Below are 19,015 nucleotides of genomic sequence, written 5' to 3' on the forward strand. Positions count from 1 at the left end.
AAGTGCCTGTACTAGTCCCAGCTACTTGGGAGGCTGAGGCAGGAGAATCACTTGAACCCAGGAGGCAGAGGTTGCAGTGAGCTGAGATGGTGCCACTGCACTCCAGCCTGGGCAACAGAGCAAGACTCCATCTCAAAACAAAAACAAAACAAAACCCCGAGCCACCTACAGATAATTCTTGAGCCTCATCTCAAGGGCTCAGTGCTAGTCTGAGGTCTAAGTAGTAAAGGAACTACATGTCTATATGGCAGTACTTATTTAGCAATAAGCAGGTTTAATCATTTCTAGCGTGAAGCATCTCAGATGGGAAACTCCCGTGTTTAATACATCCAGTTTTCAAATCTGGCACATTTTGTTCATGCCAGAAATGGATGTCGTTACAAAGGGGCAGGCATTGGGATCAAACTGACATACAACTCTAAAGCAGTATGAGAGGCAGATACCCTTTCTGCTTGAATTTCAAGAGGGAACCAAGCTGTTCTCTCCCTATACTCTACATGATGAGGAACCAAAGATAGGATGAGAAAATGCTCTATGTGATAAACAAGGAGAGAAACCACAGTCCTAGCTTGTCTGACTATGGAACTCATTCCCACAAGAAAACTTGCAGGGCCAGAAACACGCCCCACCCCCTCCTGCAAAAAAAAAAAAAAACACCAGAACTCTCTAGGATACTTAGGTTTTCTCATGTTAGAATTGTTCAGCCTACATTTATAGGCATTCTGTAATTAGGAGGTGCCATGTTGCCATAGCCAACAATCTTCACATTATTTGGAAAGCAGACAGCAGCAACAATATTCTTTTAAAATGGCTTTTATTGAGACACTTTTAGGGATTCTGCAACATTTCCAGTTGGGAATCTTTATTTCCAACTCTTAGGGTGGCTAAACCCTTTTCTGAATGCCAAAAGGCACACTCCCACCACCTTAATGAGGAAACACACTTATCTGTCTCTACTCCGATATCCAACTGGGACCTGGACCCCAAGCCCCGTGGTGTCTTGTACGAGTCTCATTAGTCCTCCACGTACAACTCAGAAGCCTGTTAATCAGGGAGGGTAATTTCCAAATAAATGTGAGCTGGCCTAAATCCAGCTGGTATTTCTGATTCGGTAATCTACAGCATCTTAATTTGGGGACATCCTGTCCTAAGTTTTGGCTGGTGCATGTAGAATTTATAATCTACCTGTATAACAACAGATGTAACATAGCTCCGTTCCAGCCCCAAATTCCTTAAAGGTTCTAATCTATTCTTGCACTTCTTCCTGTACTGTTGTTGAGAAGCTTAACATTTTAGGGAGAGGCTGGTCAAATCTCTACTCTCTGGTAACAGCATTAACAAGAGTCTTTTGGAAAGGGACTCAGAAGTTATGGACATCAGCCACTTCAGACTTCTTTACACCAGTATCCTTGACAGATGACTGACCAGCCTCCTCATGGACTGGAGCATCCCATCATTGTTTTAATTGCTGGAAATGTTGGCCTAATTCTGCTTCCTTGTAACTTTCTGCTTTTTAGTACAAGTTGCTCTTGGGAATCTATGCACGGTAAAAATACCAGCTCCTTCCATCTTTACAGCCCTGTAAGTGTGTGCTCTTCAAAGCCTTTCCCTTAATAGCAAGATGGCCAAGAGTGGCAACAGAGGCAGAGCTGCCTACACTACAATTGTTCCCATTGTAAGGTGAAAACGAACACTTAACTTCATCTACAAGGGAAAAAAAAAAAACCCATCAAGGCTATTAAGATTCTGCTTGCAAATTAATGCCAATCCATGTTTACATTTTTTTTTTTAAATCACTGAGACATTTACATATATATCCAGGCTCTGCTCCTTAACAAAAGGTGAACTGAAAAACTCAAGGGTGTTTATTTTTCAGTTAAAAGAGAAAAACAAAAAACAAAAACGCAAAACAGATTTTGTACCAGGTGCCTCAAGAGAAAGCATTCTTTATGCAGATGACAGATCTTGGGTTTTCCACAAGTTTCCTCTGTGACTGTGGCTGCCATCTCTGATGAAAGAGTTATGGCATTAAATGGCAAAAGATATAATGGACACACAGAACTGTCATGGGTAATAAAGCAAATATTTACATTAAGCACAATACAGCAATTTATTTAGATGCTTAAAATGAATACAAAGGGAAATAAAGATCACAAAATTATACATACTACAACAGTGTGTCATATATTAGATGGTATAAATGAATGCACCATGATGGTGTTGAACTAAAGATAAAACTAAATATCCAAAATGCAGCACTCATTGGTTTGCTGCTTCAACACAACACACTTTTATACAGATCTAAAAGGTGTCAAAATTAGTAGCTGCAAAGTCAATTCTTGCATGTGATTTTAGCTTAAAAGATTTCAGAAAACAGATCTGAAATACCAGTTTTTGTTTTTGACAGCTGTAATGTCAAGGATATTCAGAACAAGAAAAATCCTATAATACAAGAGAGTCCAGATATATATCTTACGTGGCTGGCCTCTGTTGCAAGATTGTACAAGGTTATGTGCAAAAACTAAGTCTGTCCAAAAGTCCATACTAGCGCAGTTTTGAGCTTTTGCTAGGTAAACTAGATATAGCGTTTATTACACAGCAAGGGCAACACTAAAAAAAGAAATCTATGATGGGCACACAGTAACAGTATCATGAGCATCACTTGAATAGGTCTAAAAGACTGTACAAATATACATTTCAACTATTCAGAATGAATACATGAAAAAAAAATCGCTTTTCCCAAAGTCTACTATACACATTAGACTGGTAGCTTGTATGTTGGCCCTACACTACCATGTGAATTAGGTTAACGCTTCTCAAAGACATCTGACCAATCATTTCACAGAGGGAAAGAAATGTTGAAAAGGCAGATAAAATAAACCTCTGCTTTTCCTCGTATGTATTCATGAGCCACCAGCTTATTGGTTTTTCACATTTAGTTACCGTGTCTGTCAGAGAAGGTTCTGAAGCAAGATCAGCCTGTCGTGTCATAGACTTAGAAATAACCACTGGAACTGCAGCGGCCACATGCCCCACAGTCCAACCAGTACTCACAAGGCAGTACCAGTGAGAAGACAGCTTTGCAGTCACACTGAATGGAGATCAGAGTTCCAGGCTGCAGCATGTCACCAATGCCAAGGAACCTGGCACTTAGGCCTGTTGGCTGCTCAGTTTAACTCCAGCTAAGCTGCCATGCATGGGCTCAGCTACTCCGTCAGTCATGTTGTCAAACTGTTCCCCATCCTCACTGTCAATTGTGCTATTCTGCCACTCAATCTGGGGGTTAGATAAGCGCTCATCATTCTCAGCTGCATTCTTCCACTGTGACTGGTCCTTAGACCAAAACCCTTCAACTTTTCCATAGGAACTATTCTTCCATTTCAACTGCTCTCTGTCACCTTGCATGGTAGCCTTTTTTTTGGCAGCTGGCTTACTGCTCCTTGCATCTTCACTTTGGGAAGACTCATCAGACCAGGTTCCTGGTTTCATTTCACAGGTATTGTCCTCAAAGTCTGACACTTGTTGGGATCCAGGCCCACTCTCAGATGGAGAAGCTCCGTCTTTCCACTCAACAACATCGTCTTGGTCAACCTCACTATCAGAAGCATTGTGCATTAGTTTGGTTGGTTCCTCAGTCAAATGAATAGTTTCGTATTTTGAACCATCCTCCTCTTTTTGGTCTAGCTTCTCCTCAGATTCTAAAGCATCCTCAGGAATTACCTTCAGTACATGTTCCTCTGGGTTACTGTTAGAGATTTTAGGCTCAACCTCAAAAACAGGGTCAAAAGGGCTACCACTTTCATTGGATTCTTCTTCCAAATTTCCAAAACTGTCTGAGGAACTGTCATCTTCTTTCCCAAGGTTAAGCTTTTTGTCAGCAGTCTTACTTGCGTTGACTCTGGAATCCTTCTCATCATGATTTTCAAATAGCCACTCAGCATCAAAATCCATCTCATGCTTGACTTTATTTAATTCTTTCATGTTAAACCCCAGCAACACGCCAGGCTTGTACTTTTCACAATCACGGACACATTTCTTCCTTTTGTTACTAAAATGGGAAGCAATGTCACTCTTCCATAACCATAAACTGGCTGCTAGCTTCTCAATTTCTCTCCTGGTGGGATAGGGCTGTTTGTTGAAATACTTTGTTAGAAAGCTTTTCCTGGCTTCATAGGAATCATCTTCATGACCCTTGGGGTCTAAAGCTAAAACAACAGGCTCTTCAGGCTTCTCCTCAAAGAAGCTGGGTGAATCACTATCATCATCTAACTTTCGTTTTTTCAGTAAGGGAAATTCCATTTGCTCATAAGTGCGCTTCACAGGTGCCAGGCTTGGAGACTGATTAAGCCGAGAGGGTGCATTTGTCTTATCCTGGCCATTTTGGGTCTTTCCAACACCCCTGCAGTGAACTAGATGCAGAGTGATAGTCGAGGCGGTCATGTTGCTGGTATACACACCAAGGCAATGGATACATTTGTAGGTGAGCTTTTTCTCAACTGGATGAACCGTCTGAATAACCTGGTGCCTCTCTCGTAAGTGATGTGCAAGTGCATCAGATATGGGTCCTTTTAGGATTGAAAAGCAAAGAGGACAAAGGGTTTTCCCAACATCTTTTTTATAGGGCACTGCAGCTTGAGGTGAACTTTTAACAGGGATATCTGCCTTTTCCTGAACTTTTGGCTGTGGCTTTGGAGGAACTGGAGGGTTATTCTGGGCATGGTAAGCAACAGATTCAGCTGGGGCATCCCTCAGATTGTATGTGGTCACCAGGAGATGGATGTTAGTGTGACTACCCTGCTGCAATGTCAAATCAAAACTCAAAGTAGAATCTGTTTTAGGTCCCATCTCTTCATCGATGTGAACCATCCGCATGTGTGCGGCCATCTTCTCCACATCATTGAAAGTTGAACGGCAATATGGACAAGACAGACCATGAATTAACATATGGTTGAGCAGAGTATCTGTGGGCAAATAGCGATTACAGTAGAGGCATTTGCTAGTAAAATTGTGTATCTTCATAATGTAGTTGGCTACTGCTGGGACTTTCTCAGCTTTATGTTCTTTTTCGAAGTGCACACTATAGACATTTTCAGGAAAAAGCTCATTACAGATTGTACATATTTTCCACTTTTGAGTTGAGGAAGTGTTACCTGGGGGAGGTCCTGTGGCAGCTGCAGCAGGTTTGGAACTGGACTGACCTAACACTCTGGATGCCTGTGACTGGGAGAGGGAAGGAGACTTTAACTGGCCCGATGAGAGAGAAGAGGCATTAGCAGACTGCAGTGAGTATCTTGCTGGTGCCTGGGACCTCTGCTCTGACCCAAGCCCGTAAGACCTTCCATTTCCACTTGGAAGTAACTGCTTTACAGACTGAGATTGTTGAGGAATAGAAACTGGTGCGTTGCCACCTAGACCCAGTCTCATTGACTGACCAACACTGTAACCCTGGCCTACAGATTTGACTCCATAGTTGTTCTGCTGCAGGTGAACACTGGACATCATGTTGACTCCTGTAGAATTTAAGTTAGGCTTTGGTATTGAGAGTCGATTCACCATCTGCTGTGATGGTAAAGACCGGACATTTCCAGAAGCAAGGGAACCGATTCTTGGTGGAAGTCCCATGCTCTTCTTGTCTTGAGGTTTGGGAGCAATTAGCATCAAGGGTTTGGATCGGGGAACCACTACATTTGTGTGCCCAATCATGGCAGTGACCTGATAGCCTATACGTTCATGGTCTTCGATGACATGCTGTACCAAAGCTTCATAGGACTTTGGCATGAAAAGGCATCGCTTGCAGTGAATACTACTCTCTTCTCGGGCATTTGAGCCTAAGGGGACTGCCCCATTGAGTGATTTTTCTCCTGCCTTTGCTATGTAAGGTGCTGCCACATGCTGAAAATGTTCCCTGTAAATGTGCTTCCTAACTATTTCGTAAAGAGGATCTCGGTAAGTGCACTTCTTACAGTAATAAACAGCTTGCTCTACACTGTCAGCCTGCTTAGGTTTAAGGCCATCATTTTTGTTTTTATCTTTGAAAGTGCTGAGGCTGCTACTTGGTGCGCTGGCGTTTGGAGCATGAAATATTTTAATGTGTGTTTCCAAAGTCTTTTTGTCTGCATTGAAGGTACAGTAGGGGCAATTAAGGAGAATCCTATTTTCAAAGTCTTCACTATGGACATTTCGGAAATGACTTTTGTAGGCAGAGAAGAATTTTGAGGAAAATGGACAAGCGCTGCAGCAGAAAGGTTTTGTCCGATAGTCCTAAAGTAAACACAAAAACTAAAATTAGAATGCCACTTCAGATAGGCAGTTAACAGATTCCAGATCCCCCCCAGACATTCTTAATAATGCATTTATTTTAGGCCAGGCACGGTGGCTCACGCCTGTAATCCCAGCACTGTGGGAGGCCGAGGTGGGTGGATCACCTGAGGTCAGGAGTTCAAGACCAGCTTGGCCAACATGGTGAAACCCCGTCTCAACTAAAAATATAAAAAAATAAGCTGGGTGTAGTGGGCGCCTGTAATCCCAGCTACTTCAGGAGGGTGAGGTAGGAGAATCGCTTGAAGCTGGGAGGTGGAGGTTGCAATAAGCCGAGACCACGCCATTGCACTTCAGCCTGGGTGACAAGAGCAAAACTGTCTCAAAAGACAAAACAAAAAAAAGCCACAGATTTTATTATGTTTTTTCCTTTTGTATAGTAACTTTATAAAATTGAAACTCAAAAAAAGCTATCCTAAACCAAGTATTTTTGTCAGTGTAAATTAAAAAGTCAATGTTAAGTTCCTAATGTTCAGGAAAAAAAAGTCACATTTTAGCCAAACCAAAGACAAATGACTTCAAGATAAACATTTTGCAGCTAGAAATAACAATAACCTAAATGAAGGAAGTCGCTAAAGACTTCAGGTTTACTACACAGTCATGTGTTGCTAAACCACAGGGATGCATTCTGAAAAATGCATCATGGTGTGAAATCCTAGAGTGTATTCACACAGACCTAGATGGTGCAACCTACTACACACCTGGGTTACATGGCACAGCTTATTGCTCTTAGGCTACAAACCTGTACAGCATGTTTCTGTACTGAATACCATAGGCAATGATTAACACAACGGTAAATATTTGTATGTTTAAACATAGCTAAGTACAGAAAAAGTATGGTAAAAATACGATATAAAAGATAACTGGTACAACTATATTGGGCACTTACCATGAACAAAGCTTACAGGACTGTAGGTTGCTCTGGGTGAGTCAATATGAAAGCCTGGGGCATTACTGTACACTACTGTAGACTTTAAGAACACTTAAGCTACACAAATTTACTAAAAACAAAACAATTTTTTTGAGACAAAGTCTCATTCTGTTGCTCAGGCTGGAGTGCAGTGGCACAATTGGCTGACTGCAGTCTCAACCTCTTGGGCTCACGCGATCCTCCCACCTCCACCCTCAGTCCTGGTGACTACAGGTGTGTGCCACCACACTAGGGTAAATTCTGTAGAGATAGGGTCTCACTCTGTTGTCCAGGCTAGCCTTGAACTCCTAGGCTTGAGCAATCCTCCTGCCTTGGCTTCCCAAAGTGGTGGGATTGCAAGCCACTGTGCCCAGCCCTAAAAAATATTTTTTCTTGAATAATAACCTCAGCTTGCTGTGGTTTATACACTTTTCAATTTTTAACTTTTTTACTCTTTTGTAGTAATACTTAGCTTAAAACACAAACAGACTGGCCGGGCACGGTGGCTCACGCCTGTAATCCCAGCACTTTGGAAGGCCCAGGCGGGTGGATTACCTGAGGTCAGGAGTTTGAGACCAGCCTGACCGACATGGTGAAACCCTATCTTTACTGAAAATACAAAAAATAGCCAGGCGTGGTGGCAGGCACCTGTAATCCCAGCTACTTGGGAGGCTGAGGCAGGAGAATCACCAGGAGGCAGAGGTTGCAGTGAGCCAAGATCAGAGCACAGCACTCTAGCCTGGGTAACATAGCAAGACTCCATCTCAAAAACGAAACAAAACAACACACATTGTACAGCTGTAAAAAAATATTTTCTATCTTCATATACCTATTCTACAAGCTTTAAAAAAAAAATAAAAAAAAAAAAAAAACTTTCCCAGCACTTTGAGAGGCCAAGGCAAGTATGGATCACAAGGTCAGGAGTTCGACACCAGCCTGGCCAACACAGCGAAACCCCATCTCTACTAAAAATACAAAAAATTAACCGGACGTGGTGGCAGGTGCCTGTAATTCCAGTTACTTGGGAGGCTGAGGTTGCAATGGGCTGAGATCGTGCCACTGCACTCCAGCCTGGGCGATAAGAGCAAGACTCTGTCTCAAAAAAACAAAAAAAAAAACAAACAAAAAACAGAAAACCCAAAAACTTAAAAATACATTTTCTTCCTAAAAGCTAAGACACAAACACATACATTAGGCCTAGAGAGAATGAGGATCAACAGTATCACTACCTTCCACCTTTACATCTTGTCCCACTGGAGGGTCTTCAGGAACAGTAATACACATGGAACTGCCACCTCCCATGGTAACAATGCCTTCTTCTGGATAACTGTGGAAGGACCTGCCTTAGGCTCTTCTTGAGGCCGTGTCACACTTATCAGGAGTGAGTCCAAGGTGCTTTGTTTCCTTTTTTCATCACAGATTTGCTTGTAAGCAGATAATGAACCATGAATATTCTTCTCTATTAACGAAAAGCTTTTGGTATTGAGATCCATGTTTTCAAACTTTGTTGTTGTTGTTTGAGACGGAGTTTTTTTTCTCTTGTCGCCCAAGCTGGAGTGCAATGGCACGATCTCGGCTCACTGCAACCTCTGCCTCCCAGGTTCAAGCGATTCTCCTGCCTCAGCCTCCCCAGTAGCCCACCACCATGTCTGGCTAATTTTTTTGTATTTTTAGTAGAGACAGGGTTTCACCATGTCGGCCAGGCTGGTCTCAAACTCCTGACCTCAGATGATCCACCTGCCTCAGACTCCCAAAATGCTGGGATTACAAGTGCGAGCCACCACACCCAGCCACGTGTTTTCAAACTTAAGGAGCTTGCTGAGGTCTGCACTGCTAAATCCTTCACTCTGAATTTTCTTAAGGGTTCTTCTTTTGCTTTTCCTGCAGTTTCCTTTTTCTCTTTCCTCTTCACCTATGCGTTCTTGTTCTTGTTCCAGTTTTCACAGCTCCTCACTAGTCAATTCCTCAGGAACCACCTCTAGGAGCTCTTCTATATCGTCCTCATCCACACTCAGGTTAAAGTTGTTTGCCATCTCAACCACAGACTTTGTGATTTATGCAAATCCTTTTAAGTCATGGACAAACCTCGAGTGTATTCTTCCAGATGCCATTCATACACTCCTTGATGATATCACCCCAAGCCCAAGCAAGATTCTTAATGTAGTCACAGATATTGTAATCCTTCCAGAATCGTATCGGAATCTTTAGTGTCTTCCTCAGCTGCGATGACAGGACAAAGGCCTTTCTCAGATAGTAGGCCTTATAAGCTGCTGTAACTCCATCAGTTGGATCAAAGAGGTGGTGTTTGATACTGGGATGAAAAATGCCACTTAAAGGAGGCATGTGCTTATTATCGACAATAAGCAAAAGCTTGAAGGGTATGTTATTCTCCCAATACTACTTCTCAATTTTGCAGGCATATCAATTCAGGACAGCATCTTGAAAGAGGAGCTGGGTCACCCACGACTTATGTCTCCTGCAATGCACGGGCCAAGTGTATGTATATTGATATGCTTGAAGCCCCTAGGGTTGTCACTGTGCCAAATCACAAAGGGTTTCAATTTGTAGCCTGCAACATTGCCCCCAAGCAAGGCTGTCATCCAGGCCTTAAAAGCCTTGAAGCCTGGCATTGCTGTGGTCTCCTTATGGATGACAGTGCTTTCAGCATCTGTTTCTGGAATAGAAAGGTTTCATCCATACTGAAAATTTGCTCTGGCAAGTGATTTTCCTCCAGACTCAGCTTATCTAGAGTTTCCCAAAATTCTTCAGCTGCCTTCACATCAGCACTCACAAACTCACCACTTTCCCATTATGTAATGAAACTATTCTTTTTATAATTGTTTAAAACACCCAGAACTAGCAGTAAATTCAACATCACAGCCACGTCCAGCCTTTTCTTTCAACACCACACACACAGTTTTTGCTCTGTGATCATCGTGGTGCGGAGAGGTACACAGCACCGTGTGCACCTGTGTCTGCTCTTCACTCCAAGTCATCAGAAGCTTCTCTGTGTCTGATAAAGGTCCTTCTTTAATTTTTGTTAGTCTCATTGCCTTCAATGAAGCAGATGCTTTAACAGCTTCTGTCACTTTGTTCTTGTTCTTCCAAGATCGTAGCTATGGTAAAATGGGACATGCCTGACTGGCAAGAAATAACCATCACTGATTCTCTACCTTCGTAGTCCTTAATCACTTCTAACTCTGTTTTCAGGTCACTCAACATGGCCCCTTACTGGCAACATTATGGATTTTGTATGCTTAGGGGCCATGATGAACAAAATACCATGAGATTAAACCAAGCACAAGAATATGATGCAATCAAGAGACATAGTAAACACAAGCTATATGAGGCTGCTACCAATTTACCATGAAAAGCTGTTTTAGAAAGTAGGAGTACACTCTAAAATAATAAAAAGTATATATAGTAAATACATAAATACAGTTTTTGGTAAGTTTTTAATTGTCATTGTCAAGTAGTCATGTGCTGATGTTTCCATCTAGTACAGACCGCATATGCGACTATGTTCCCCCAAGATTATGATGGGGCTGAAAAATTTCTGTCACGTAGTATTTACTATATAGTTGACCCTTCAACAACATGGCTTTGAACTGCTTATATGTGGATTTTTTCCAAACAAATGCAGATCAAAGATACAATATTCTCGGGAAGCTCAAATCTCCTATACAGAGGGCTAGCTTTTGGTATATGCAGGTTCCACAGGGCCAACTGTGGGACTTAAGTATGCAAGGATTTTGGTAATGAGGTTTTTTTTTTTTGAGATGGAGTCTTGCCTTTGTTCCCCAGGCTGGACTGCAATGGCACGACCTCAGCTCACTGCAACCTACACCTCCCAGGTTCAAGCGATTCTCCTACCTCGCCACCCCAACCCCTTCCAACCCGGAGTAGCTGGGATTACAGGCACCTGCCACCACGCCCAGCAAATTTTTGTGTTTAATTAGCCTAGGCTAATTATGTGTTTGTGTCTTTTTTTTTTTTTTTTTTAACTTTTTGAACTGTTAAAAACTAAGTTTAAGACTAGTAAAAAGTCTGTAAGTATATGAAGACAAAATATTTTTATATAGCTGTATAATTTTTTTTTTTTTTTGAGCGGTAGCAATGTTCATTGTGAAGAGTGAAAGGACAAAGCTTCCACAGTGTGGAAAGGGGACCCAAGCAGGTTGCCGTGTTTGTGTTTTAAGCTAAGTGTTATTACAAAAGATTCAAAAGTTAAAAATTTTTAAGTTTTATTTTTTATGTAGCCTAAGTGTGCTTATAAAGTCTACAATGGTGTACAATAATGTCCTTCATATTCACTCACCACTCAGAGCAACTTCCATTCCCGCAAGTGCCCAATACAGGTGTACCAATTTTTCTCTTTTATACTGTATTTTTACTGCACCTTTTCAATGCTTCACTATGTTTAGAAACACAAATACTTACCATTGTGTTAATCACTCTTAGGGTATCCAGTATAGTAACATGCTGTTCAAGTTGGTAGCCTAGGAGCAACAGGCCACACCATGTAGCGTAGGGGTATACTAGGCTATACCACCTAGGTCTGTGTAAGTACCCTTTATGATGTTTGTACAACAATGACATCACCTAACAAGACATTTCTCAGATGGCATCCCATCATTAAGCAATGCATGATGGTATTATGTGCTGTAAATAACTGTATGTGCTATACTTCTATATGACTGGCAGCACAGGTGTGTTTACACCTAGCATCACTACAAACATGAGTCATATGTTGCGTTATGATGTCATTAGGTAGTAAGTTTTTCAACTCCATTATATTCTTATGGGACCACTGTTGTAGATGTAGTCCATCACTGACCAAAATGTCGTCATGTGGTAAACGACTGCGGTAAAATTCAGGGTCCAGAATGTTTTAGTGCAATTAGACAATTACAAGAGATAAAGCTGTATCTTTTGTTCCTTTCCCCATTATGGATAAATTTTCATAGATAAAAGGCAAATCTCCATTTTTTTCTCTGATTAAAGTACAGTGTAGTATCAGATTCAGTGCTGATCAAAAGAAAGACTGATCTGAAAAGCTGGCTTTCTTCTATAAGCCTTGCTGTTCCTTCTCAACCAAGAATGCTTCAAAAGAGCTAATGAAGTAACAGCTGCTTTGATTCAAATCAATAAGTTAAATAAAAATGTCCTACAGACTGGGAGGAGGGTGTGGTATTTAAAAGCCAATAATACATTATAGAATATACTGATATCAAAGAGTAACTTTCAGAATTATGACTGTTAACACTTATGCAGTCAGTCCCTTCGATGAAGACAGGTGAACTGACACATGCTTGGCAAGAGATCTTTTCTCCCTAGAAACCTACTTTGTTTCAGATACTGGTTTGAACCAAGATGAAATACTCTGCTTCTCCTCAAAGCTCAACTCTTCTTTAGTATTCAGCTATGAGGCTTTCAGATTGATAAAACTGAAATAAATGCCGTGTCCCACTGGAAAGCATTCTCATTCTAAGACTGCTGGTTAGTACCTCTGCCTGGGGTATTTAAAAAAAAAAAAAAAAAAAAGTCAAATATCTGAGGTAAAGTTTAAAAGTACTAATATTTCATGAAGAGTATGTTCCAATAGATGAACAGATTATTAATGCAGAATGAGAATCACTCCTAAAATAGGTAATGGTAAAAATTGAATTGACAATTACCTCTATGCAAAAGGAAATACCACCTATACCTCCCTCTATCTGTATGACATCATCTTCATCTACTGACACCTGCTGGCACTGCTAATATTGTTTTTAATGTCAATTTGTAAAAAGTTTTCTCTGTCACTGACATCCTACAGAGTCACCTCCCCAGGCCTCCCATAGAAGTTGGGTGCCATTAACACAGAGAAATAAAAAAAGCTTAAATATAAGGAAGGGTCTTGTCTTTTTCTGTGCAGAAAAAATAATAGCAGCAACACAGATGCAGAAAAATAGAGCCAGAGCACTTTTCGGGGAAATGGTGGGATACAGCAGGCTTCATAACTTTTAAGTAACAAAATTTCCTTTTCTTCTTACACCTCAAGTTTCAGTCCAATGACAAAAAACCACAAACAAAAAGTTTTTCTTAGTCTTCCCACTGGTCGGGAAAATATGAAATGCAATTTTGATACTTTTGATGTTTGGCATTTGCCCACAATCACTGCATTGCTATCAAAGGCCTAGAGCTGAGAGGAGTACACCAAGCAGCTGCCATCTGAGGAGGCCTCCTGTGCCACCACACCAAGCAGCTGCCATCTGAGGAGGCCTCCTGTGCCACTACACCAAGCAGCTGCTACCTGAGGCCTCCTGTGCCACTTACCTGGTTTTTCGTAAGTGAAGGATCCCACAGGCCTACATCCTCCCATGTAGTGTTTTTCAAATAAAAGTCATTAGGTTCAAATTGTTTAAAATCCTAGAAAACAGTGAAAGAAGTTTACAAAAACATAGTGGTATAAATGCTAACCTCATCTTACATGTAAATCCCACCTCTTAACTAAGATGGGGAGAGGCACAGGAAAACCAACGTCAACAAGGACTTAAACTAGGAGTGATGAGGCTCTTAAATATAAAAAGGCATATGGAAGTTGCAGTCTACATTTTGTATCAACCAACCACTTTCCTGATGGTCAGCCAGGTTTCCAAGGAAACTGCTGGAAGTTCTAATTAAGTAAAAAAATTCAGCCACACACTAATATCAAAGCACTTTTCATTAGAGTACTGTAACTTGTCAGTTACAGTACTGGAATCACATCTAAAATAGCAATGTTTGCTTATAGCACTGCAGATATTTCTGGTTCTGTGCAAAAGAAAAAAAAAGTTTTTTGAGGGAAGGGGGCAGGAGATCAGATCAGAAAGAAAACTCAGAAATTTCAAACCCAAAAAGGCAGAAAGAAAGCTATTCAAAGAAAGTTAAGCAGTATGATGTTAAATTTATACTCTCATGAAAAAATTTAATGGTCCACTTCCCTCCAGACTAGGAAGATTGAAAGTCTTAGGGTAAAATCCCACTTGTTCCTAAAAAGTTCACAGTTCAAGGTGGAAAATGAAGTCTACACATAAATAATCATAGGAGGAACAAATCAAATGCATGATAGAAAATGTACTGTGATGTTGCAATTATTTCTATGAAGATGACCCCACAGAGTGCAAAGTGAATGGACTGTTTCATTTGGGCAGATCTACCTGAACTTTGGGGTTGGAGACGGGCTACTTCCACACTTGGAACAACATAACTAGAGAAGTCGACTTTTGAGCAGCTTCAGTTTCCATGACATACTCTTCAAGTGTTATTAGTGGAACTCAAAATAAGAAAACCTGTTGCATGAATGAATTTGCTTTTTTACTTCCAATTCCATTCAAACATTTACTGACCACCTATTATGTGCAAAACACTGTACTAGGTGCTGGGGCTAAATGGATAAACAAGGTAGCTATGGTCCCTAGCCAGCTAGAACTTAAAGGTTAGTAGGGGAAACAGCTTCAAACATTTCTTTTCATTCAGGGATTTTGACCAACAAACCATAAGACCTGAAACAGTGAGATGTTGAAAAGGAGGAGACCACTGCATGGCTATCCCACAGGGCTGTTATAAAGCTCATAGAATAAAACAGCTTGAAAAACAGTTGATAAAGCCCAAACTGTTATACAAGGGGGAAAGTAATAGTCTATGATGGGTCAAAAGGGGCAACAAATGCTCAAATCCTAAGGAAAGAGACGACAAGCACCCACACAAGCATGCCTCAACAATTAGAAGGTCAACCAGAACATTCAAGCGTATCAGAATGAGAACAGGCTTTGAGTCCCACAGACACTGCCACTTTCTCAGTTGCAAGGCTGGGCCTATTTATTAGTTCTTCATCTGTAAAGTGTAGATAAGAATTGCTACACTGCCTCCCACCTCCATGGTTGTTCTAAGGATTAAACGTATAGACAACTTTACGACACCTAGTTCAATGCCTGACATGCTTAAGTCCTCAATGGTAGCCTTTTGCTTCAGGATGCAAAAATGAAAAAGCCCATTTTAGGGAGAAAGGCACAAGTTACGCTGTTGAGAATGCTTTCGTGAGCTACTGCTGTGGCTGAAATTCAGAATCACATCTAAGATTTAGCCATCATGGCCACTGACACAAAGTAATGGATCAGAAGCTGAGTCATGTTAAAATTTAAAAATGACATGCTACTTACTTCTATATGTTCTTTACAGTATTCCAACCCAATGTCACTAAGTATTTTTTTCACAGTTTTCCGGGCTTTTCTTAAACTGCCAAGATTGTTGACAGGAAGTTGGAACATAGTTTCTATTGGAAAAAAAAATTTAAGTCAAAGTCAAAACACGTACAACTTGTAATATTCACTAATTCCACTGATGACAGGATCATAAACCCTACCCATCTGACAAAAAAGGTGCACAGGTATCCTCATCTAGTGTGTACACACACAGACACACACGCTTGCATGTGCATATGGCTCGACTTATCCATCCATCCATCCATGATCCATCCATCCATCCTTTTTTTAAGACAGAGTCTTGCTCTGTCACGCAGGCTGGAGTGCAGTGCAGTGCACTCATGGTTCATGACTGCAGTGCACTCACGGTTCACCACAGTCTCAACCTTCTGGGCTCAAGTGATCCTCTCGCCTAAGCTTCCCAAGAGGATGGGACTCCAGGAGTGCGCCACTACGCCCAACTAATTAAAAAAATTATTTTTTTGTAGAGACTAGGTCTCACTATGTTGCCCAGGCTGGTCACAAACTCCTGGACTCAAGCCATCCTCCCGCCTTGGCATCCCAAAGTGCTGGGATTACAGGTGTGAGCCACTGAGCCAGGCACGTATCTACTATACTTTGAATACTTAAAGCAGGCAGGCAAAATAAGTACTCTCTGATCTTCCCAGTTTTTAATAGGACATTTTGACTATGAGTCTAATCTGGCGTAATTCTGATAAGACTTTAAAAAAACAGTTCAGCAATGAACTTCAAGTTGAAAATTAGAGAAACAATAGCAATCAATTATTTTTAAATCAAGTGTTCTTTTCTCCTTTTGATGTTGAACATCTGAAAACAGAAAAATGTTTACCAGTTCATCATCATTATACAGTTTTGAGTGCCAGGGTAAAGAGGTTTTTGTTGAATTGGAACTGTCCTGCCTACTGCTATGGTATTCTTAAAAAAAACCAAACAAACAAAAACTAAAAACCTTAAGTTTCTGTATACTTCCCAAACTAAAGACAGTAATGATATATGACTCGACCAACACATGCCCCCACTCCTGCAACATACCTGGGCAACATACCTGGGCAACATACCTGGGCAAAGGCACTCACAAATGTTAACTGTTACAGACTTTAAGGAGGATCCTTTTGAAAAAATGAAAAGCCTGTATGTATGTGAGGGAACTGAAAAATTATTTTAATGACCTCATACATTAAATTAGATAGACCAACTTTCCCAAGTTCCTTAAAACAAAAGTTTGTCTTTAATGAGAAAATAAAATCAGTAAAACTTGGGCAACTGAGAATATGTATGGTTTCTAATGAGATCATAAATGCTTTCCATAATATGGTAAAAATTTATCAATAATCCAAATGTAACACAATTTCACAGGATGTCAAGTTCTAAAACCCAAAATAGCAAAAACAAAAGGCAAAGCACCAGGAATTAAAATTTAATATATGCAAATCCAGTTTTCTAATTAATAAAGGCTGTTACTCTGTAATACTAATATCATCTGTAAATGGCAAGTCAACTAATCCAAATGTAATAAAATGTTGCCTCATTTATTACTCTAATCCAAAATCAACGTTAACTACAAAAAATGGGAAATAAAAGGAGAGCGTGAAATCTACCAAAATCAAACAGTAACCCCTAGAAATTTTCAAACTGGGTATGTTACTCTAACTTAGAAGTCTCAAAATATTCTATATAAAGTACCAAAGAATAACTGGGGCCAAAAATGAAAAGTATTTTGAAAAAACCTTCTCAGCCTTATCATACTCAAGATAGAATTGCTGCTCACTATGAAGCAATGACTGTGATGTCCCCTGCCCTCTCTGCTCTGCTAATAATCTGACTATTGTGAAGCCAACTACAGACTTAGAAGTCACTTCTGATATAAATTAAGACCAAATCAATTATTTTTCGTCTAAATTGTATTGCTAAATTATTTTAAACCATCTTTTTTGTGGTGGCTTAAAATCAGCAAATTCTTTATCACTTGCTTCCTTTAAAACGATTACTACACGCTGGGCGCGGTGGCCCACACCTGTAATCCCAACACTTTGGGAGGCTGAGGCGAGCAGATTACAAGGGGTCAAGAGATCAAGAACAGCCTGGCCAACATGGTGAAACCCCATCTCTACTAAAAATACAAAAAATTAGCTAGGCATAGTGGCACCTGCCTGTAGTCCCAGGAGGCTGAGGCAGGAGAATCGCTTGAACCTGGGAGACGGAGGTTGCAGTGAGCCAAGATCACACCACTGCACTCCAGCCTGGTGACAGAGTGAGATTTCGTCTCAAAAACAAACAAAAAACAAACACAGTTACTACAAATCAGGTCTTTTAGAGAGAAGCACATGCTAGAAAAATATTTCAGAAATACAGAAAAGTGTCACAGGCTAATTCTGAAGAAACCAGGCATTAAAATGGATGCCCACAGATACCTAAGACTGGGAGGAGACGTCTTGTTTCTCTATTCATTTCATAAACTCTCTTTGGGCCAAAATTCAGTTCTTTGGGAACTTCCTGAGTCAACTCTGCTTCACACTTCATAAGAGATGTGTCCAGAAGCCAGACATTAATGGTTTCCCTGCCTCCTGGATCAGTGGCTCAACAATCTTAGAAAAACAAAGACAGAAAGATTTGGAAATGTAGCCACCACTGGGGTCATTAGTCTACAGAAAACATTAAGAAGAATCAAGCGGTAGCTTGGGGGAAAGAAAAACCCATTCTCCTAAGTGCCTACCCACAGCTTAAAAAGTTGGTTTAAGACATTAAGATGAAGCATCTCACTGCCTGGTAGGTATTTTTTTCTGAAAAAGTGAGTATGCCCATAAGGGAACTTAGTTGTAAGAAACTTGTAATTTATAAAAAGCGGTATTTCAGCCACAGAGTTGGTGTTGGGTTTACTTATCTATTTTGAATTTAAAAGGTTTATAAATAAAGCAGTGACACTGCTTACTGGGAAATGCTGTACCAAAAAAATGTTATTTTGCTGTAGGCTTAGTAACTAAGAGGAATCTGTATTTTTTTTTTTTTTTTTTGAGACGGAGTCTCGCTCTGTCGCACAGGCTGGAGTGCCGTGGCGGGATCTCGGCTCACTGCAACCTCTGCCTCCCGGGTTCATGCCATTCTCCTGCCTCAGCCTCCCCAGTTGCTGGGACTGCAGGCGCCCACCACCATGCCTGGCTAATTTTTTGTATTTTTAGTAGAGACAAGGTTTCACTGTGTTAGCCAGGATGGTCTCGATCTCCTGACCTCGTGATATGTCCAACTCAGCCTCCCAAAGTGCTAGGATTGCAGGTGTGAGCCACCACGCCCGGCCTTTTTTGAGACAGAGTTTTGCCTGTTGCCCAGACTGGAGTACAATGCACAATCTCAGCTCACTGCAACTTCTGCCCCCCGGGTTCAAGCAATTCTCCTCCTCAGCCTCCTGAGTAGCTGGGATTACAGGTGCGTGTCACCACATCACACTAATTTTTGTATTTTTAGTACAGACGGGGTTTCACCATGTTGCCCAGTCTGGTCTCAAATTCCTGACCTCAGGTGATCCACCTGCCTCAGCCTCCCAAAG

The 19,015-nt window shown here is 41.0% G+C and overlaps 1 protein-coding gene across 10 annotated transcripts in view; it reads right to left on the bottom strand.

Moving 5' to 3' along the window:
- Positions 1-797: 797 nt before the first annotated feature.
- Positions 798-19,015, bottom strand: part of ADNP (activity dependent neuroprotector homeobox) — a 43,366-nt gene continuing 25,148 nt past the window's right edge. For 2 of the 10 annotated variants that reach the window (XM_045363129.2, XM_005569349.3), the window contains 3 exons: positions 15,412-15,524; positions 13,547-13,639; positions 798-6,261 (listed from right to left, as the gene is read on the bottom strand). In XM_045363129.2, coding sequence (XP_045219064.1) covers positions 3,151-6,261; positions 13,547-13,639; positions 15,412-15,519 — 3,312 coding nt within the window. In that variant the 5' untranslated portion in view covers positions 15,520-15,524 and the 3' untranslated portion in view covers positions 798-3,150. Of the gene's footprint in view, positions 6,262-12,573; positions 12,742-13,546; positions 13,640-15,411; positions 15,525-17,624; positions 17,738-17,885; positions 18,168-19,015 lie in introns of those variants that run through there. The other 8 variants (XM_065523305.1, XM_045363130.2, XM_074005556.1 and 5 more) reach the window with 7 other exon arrangements.

Source organism: Macaca fascicularis, chromosome 10 (genome assembly GCF_037993035.2).
Source record: "Macaca fascicularis isolate 582-1 chromosome 10, T2T-MFA8v1.1".
Taxonomy (NCBI): domain Eukaryota; kingdom Metazoa; phylum Chordata; class Mammalia; order Primates; family Cercopithecidae; genus Macaca; species Macaca fascicularis.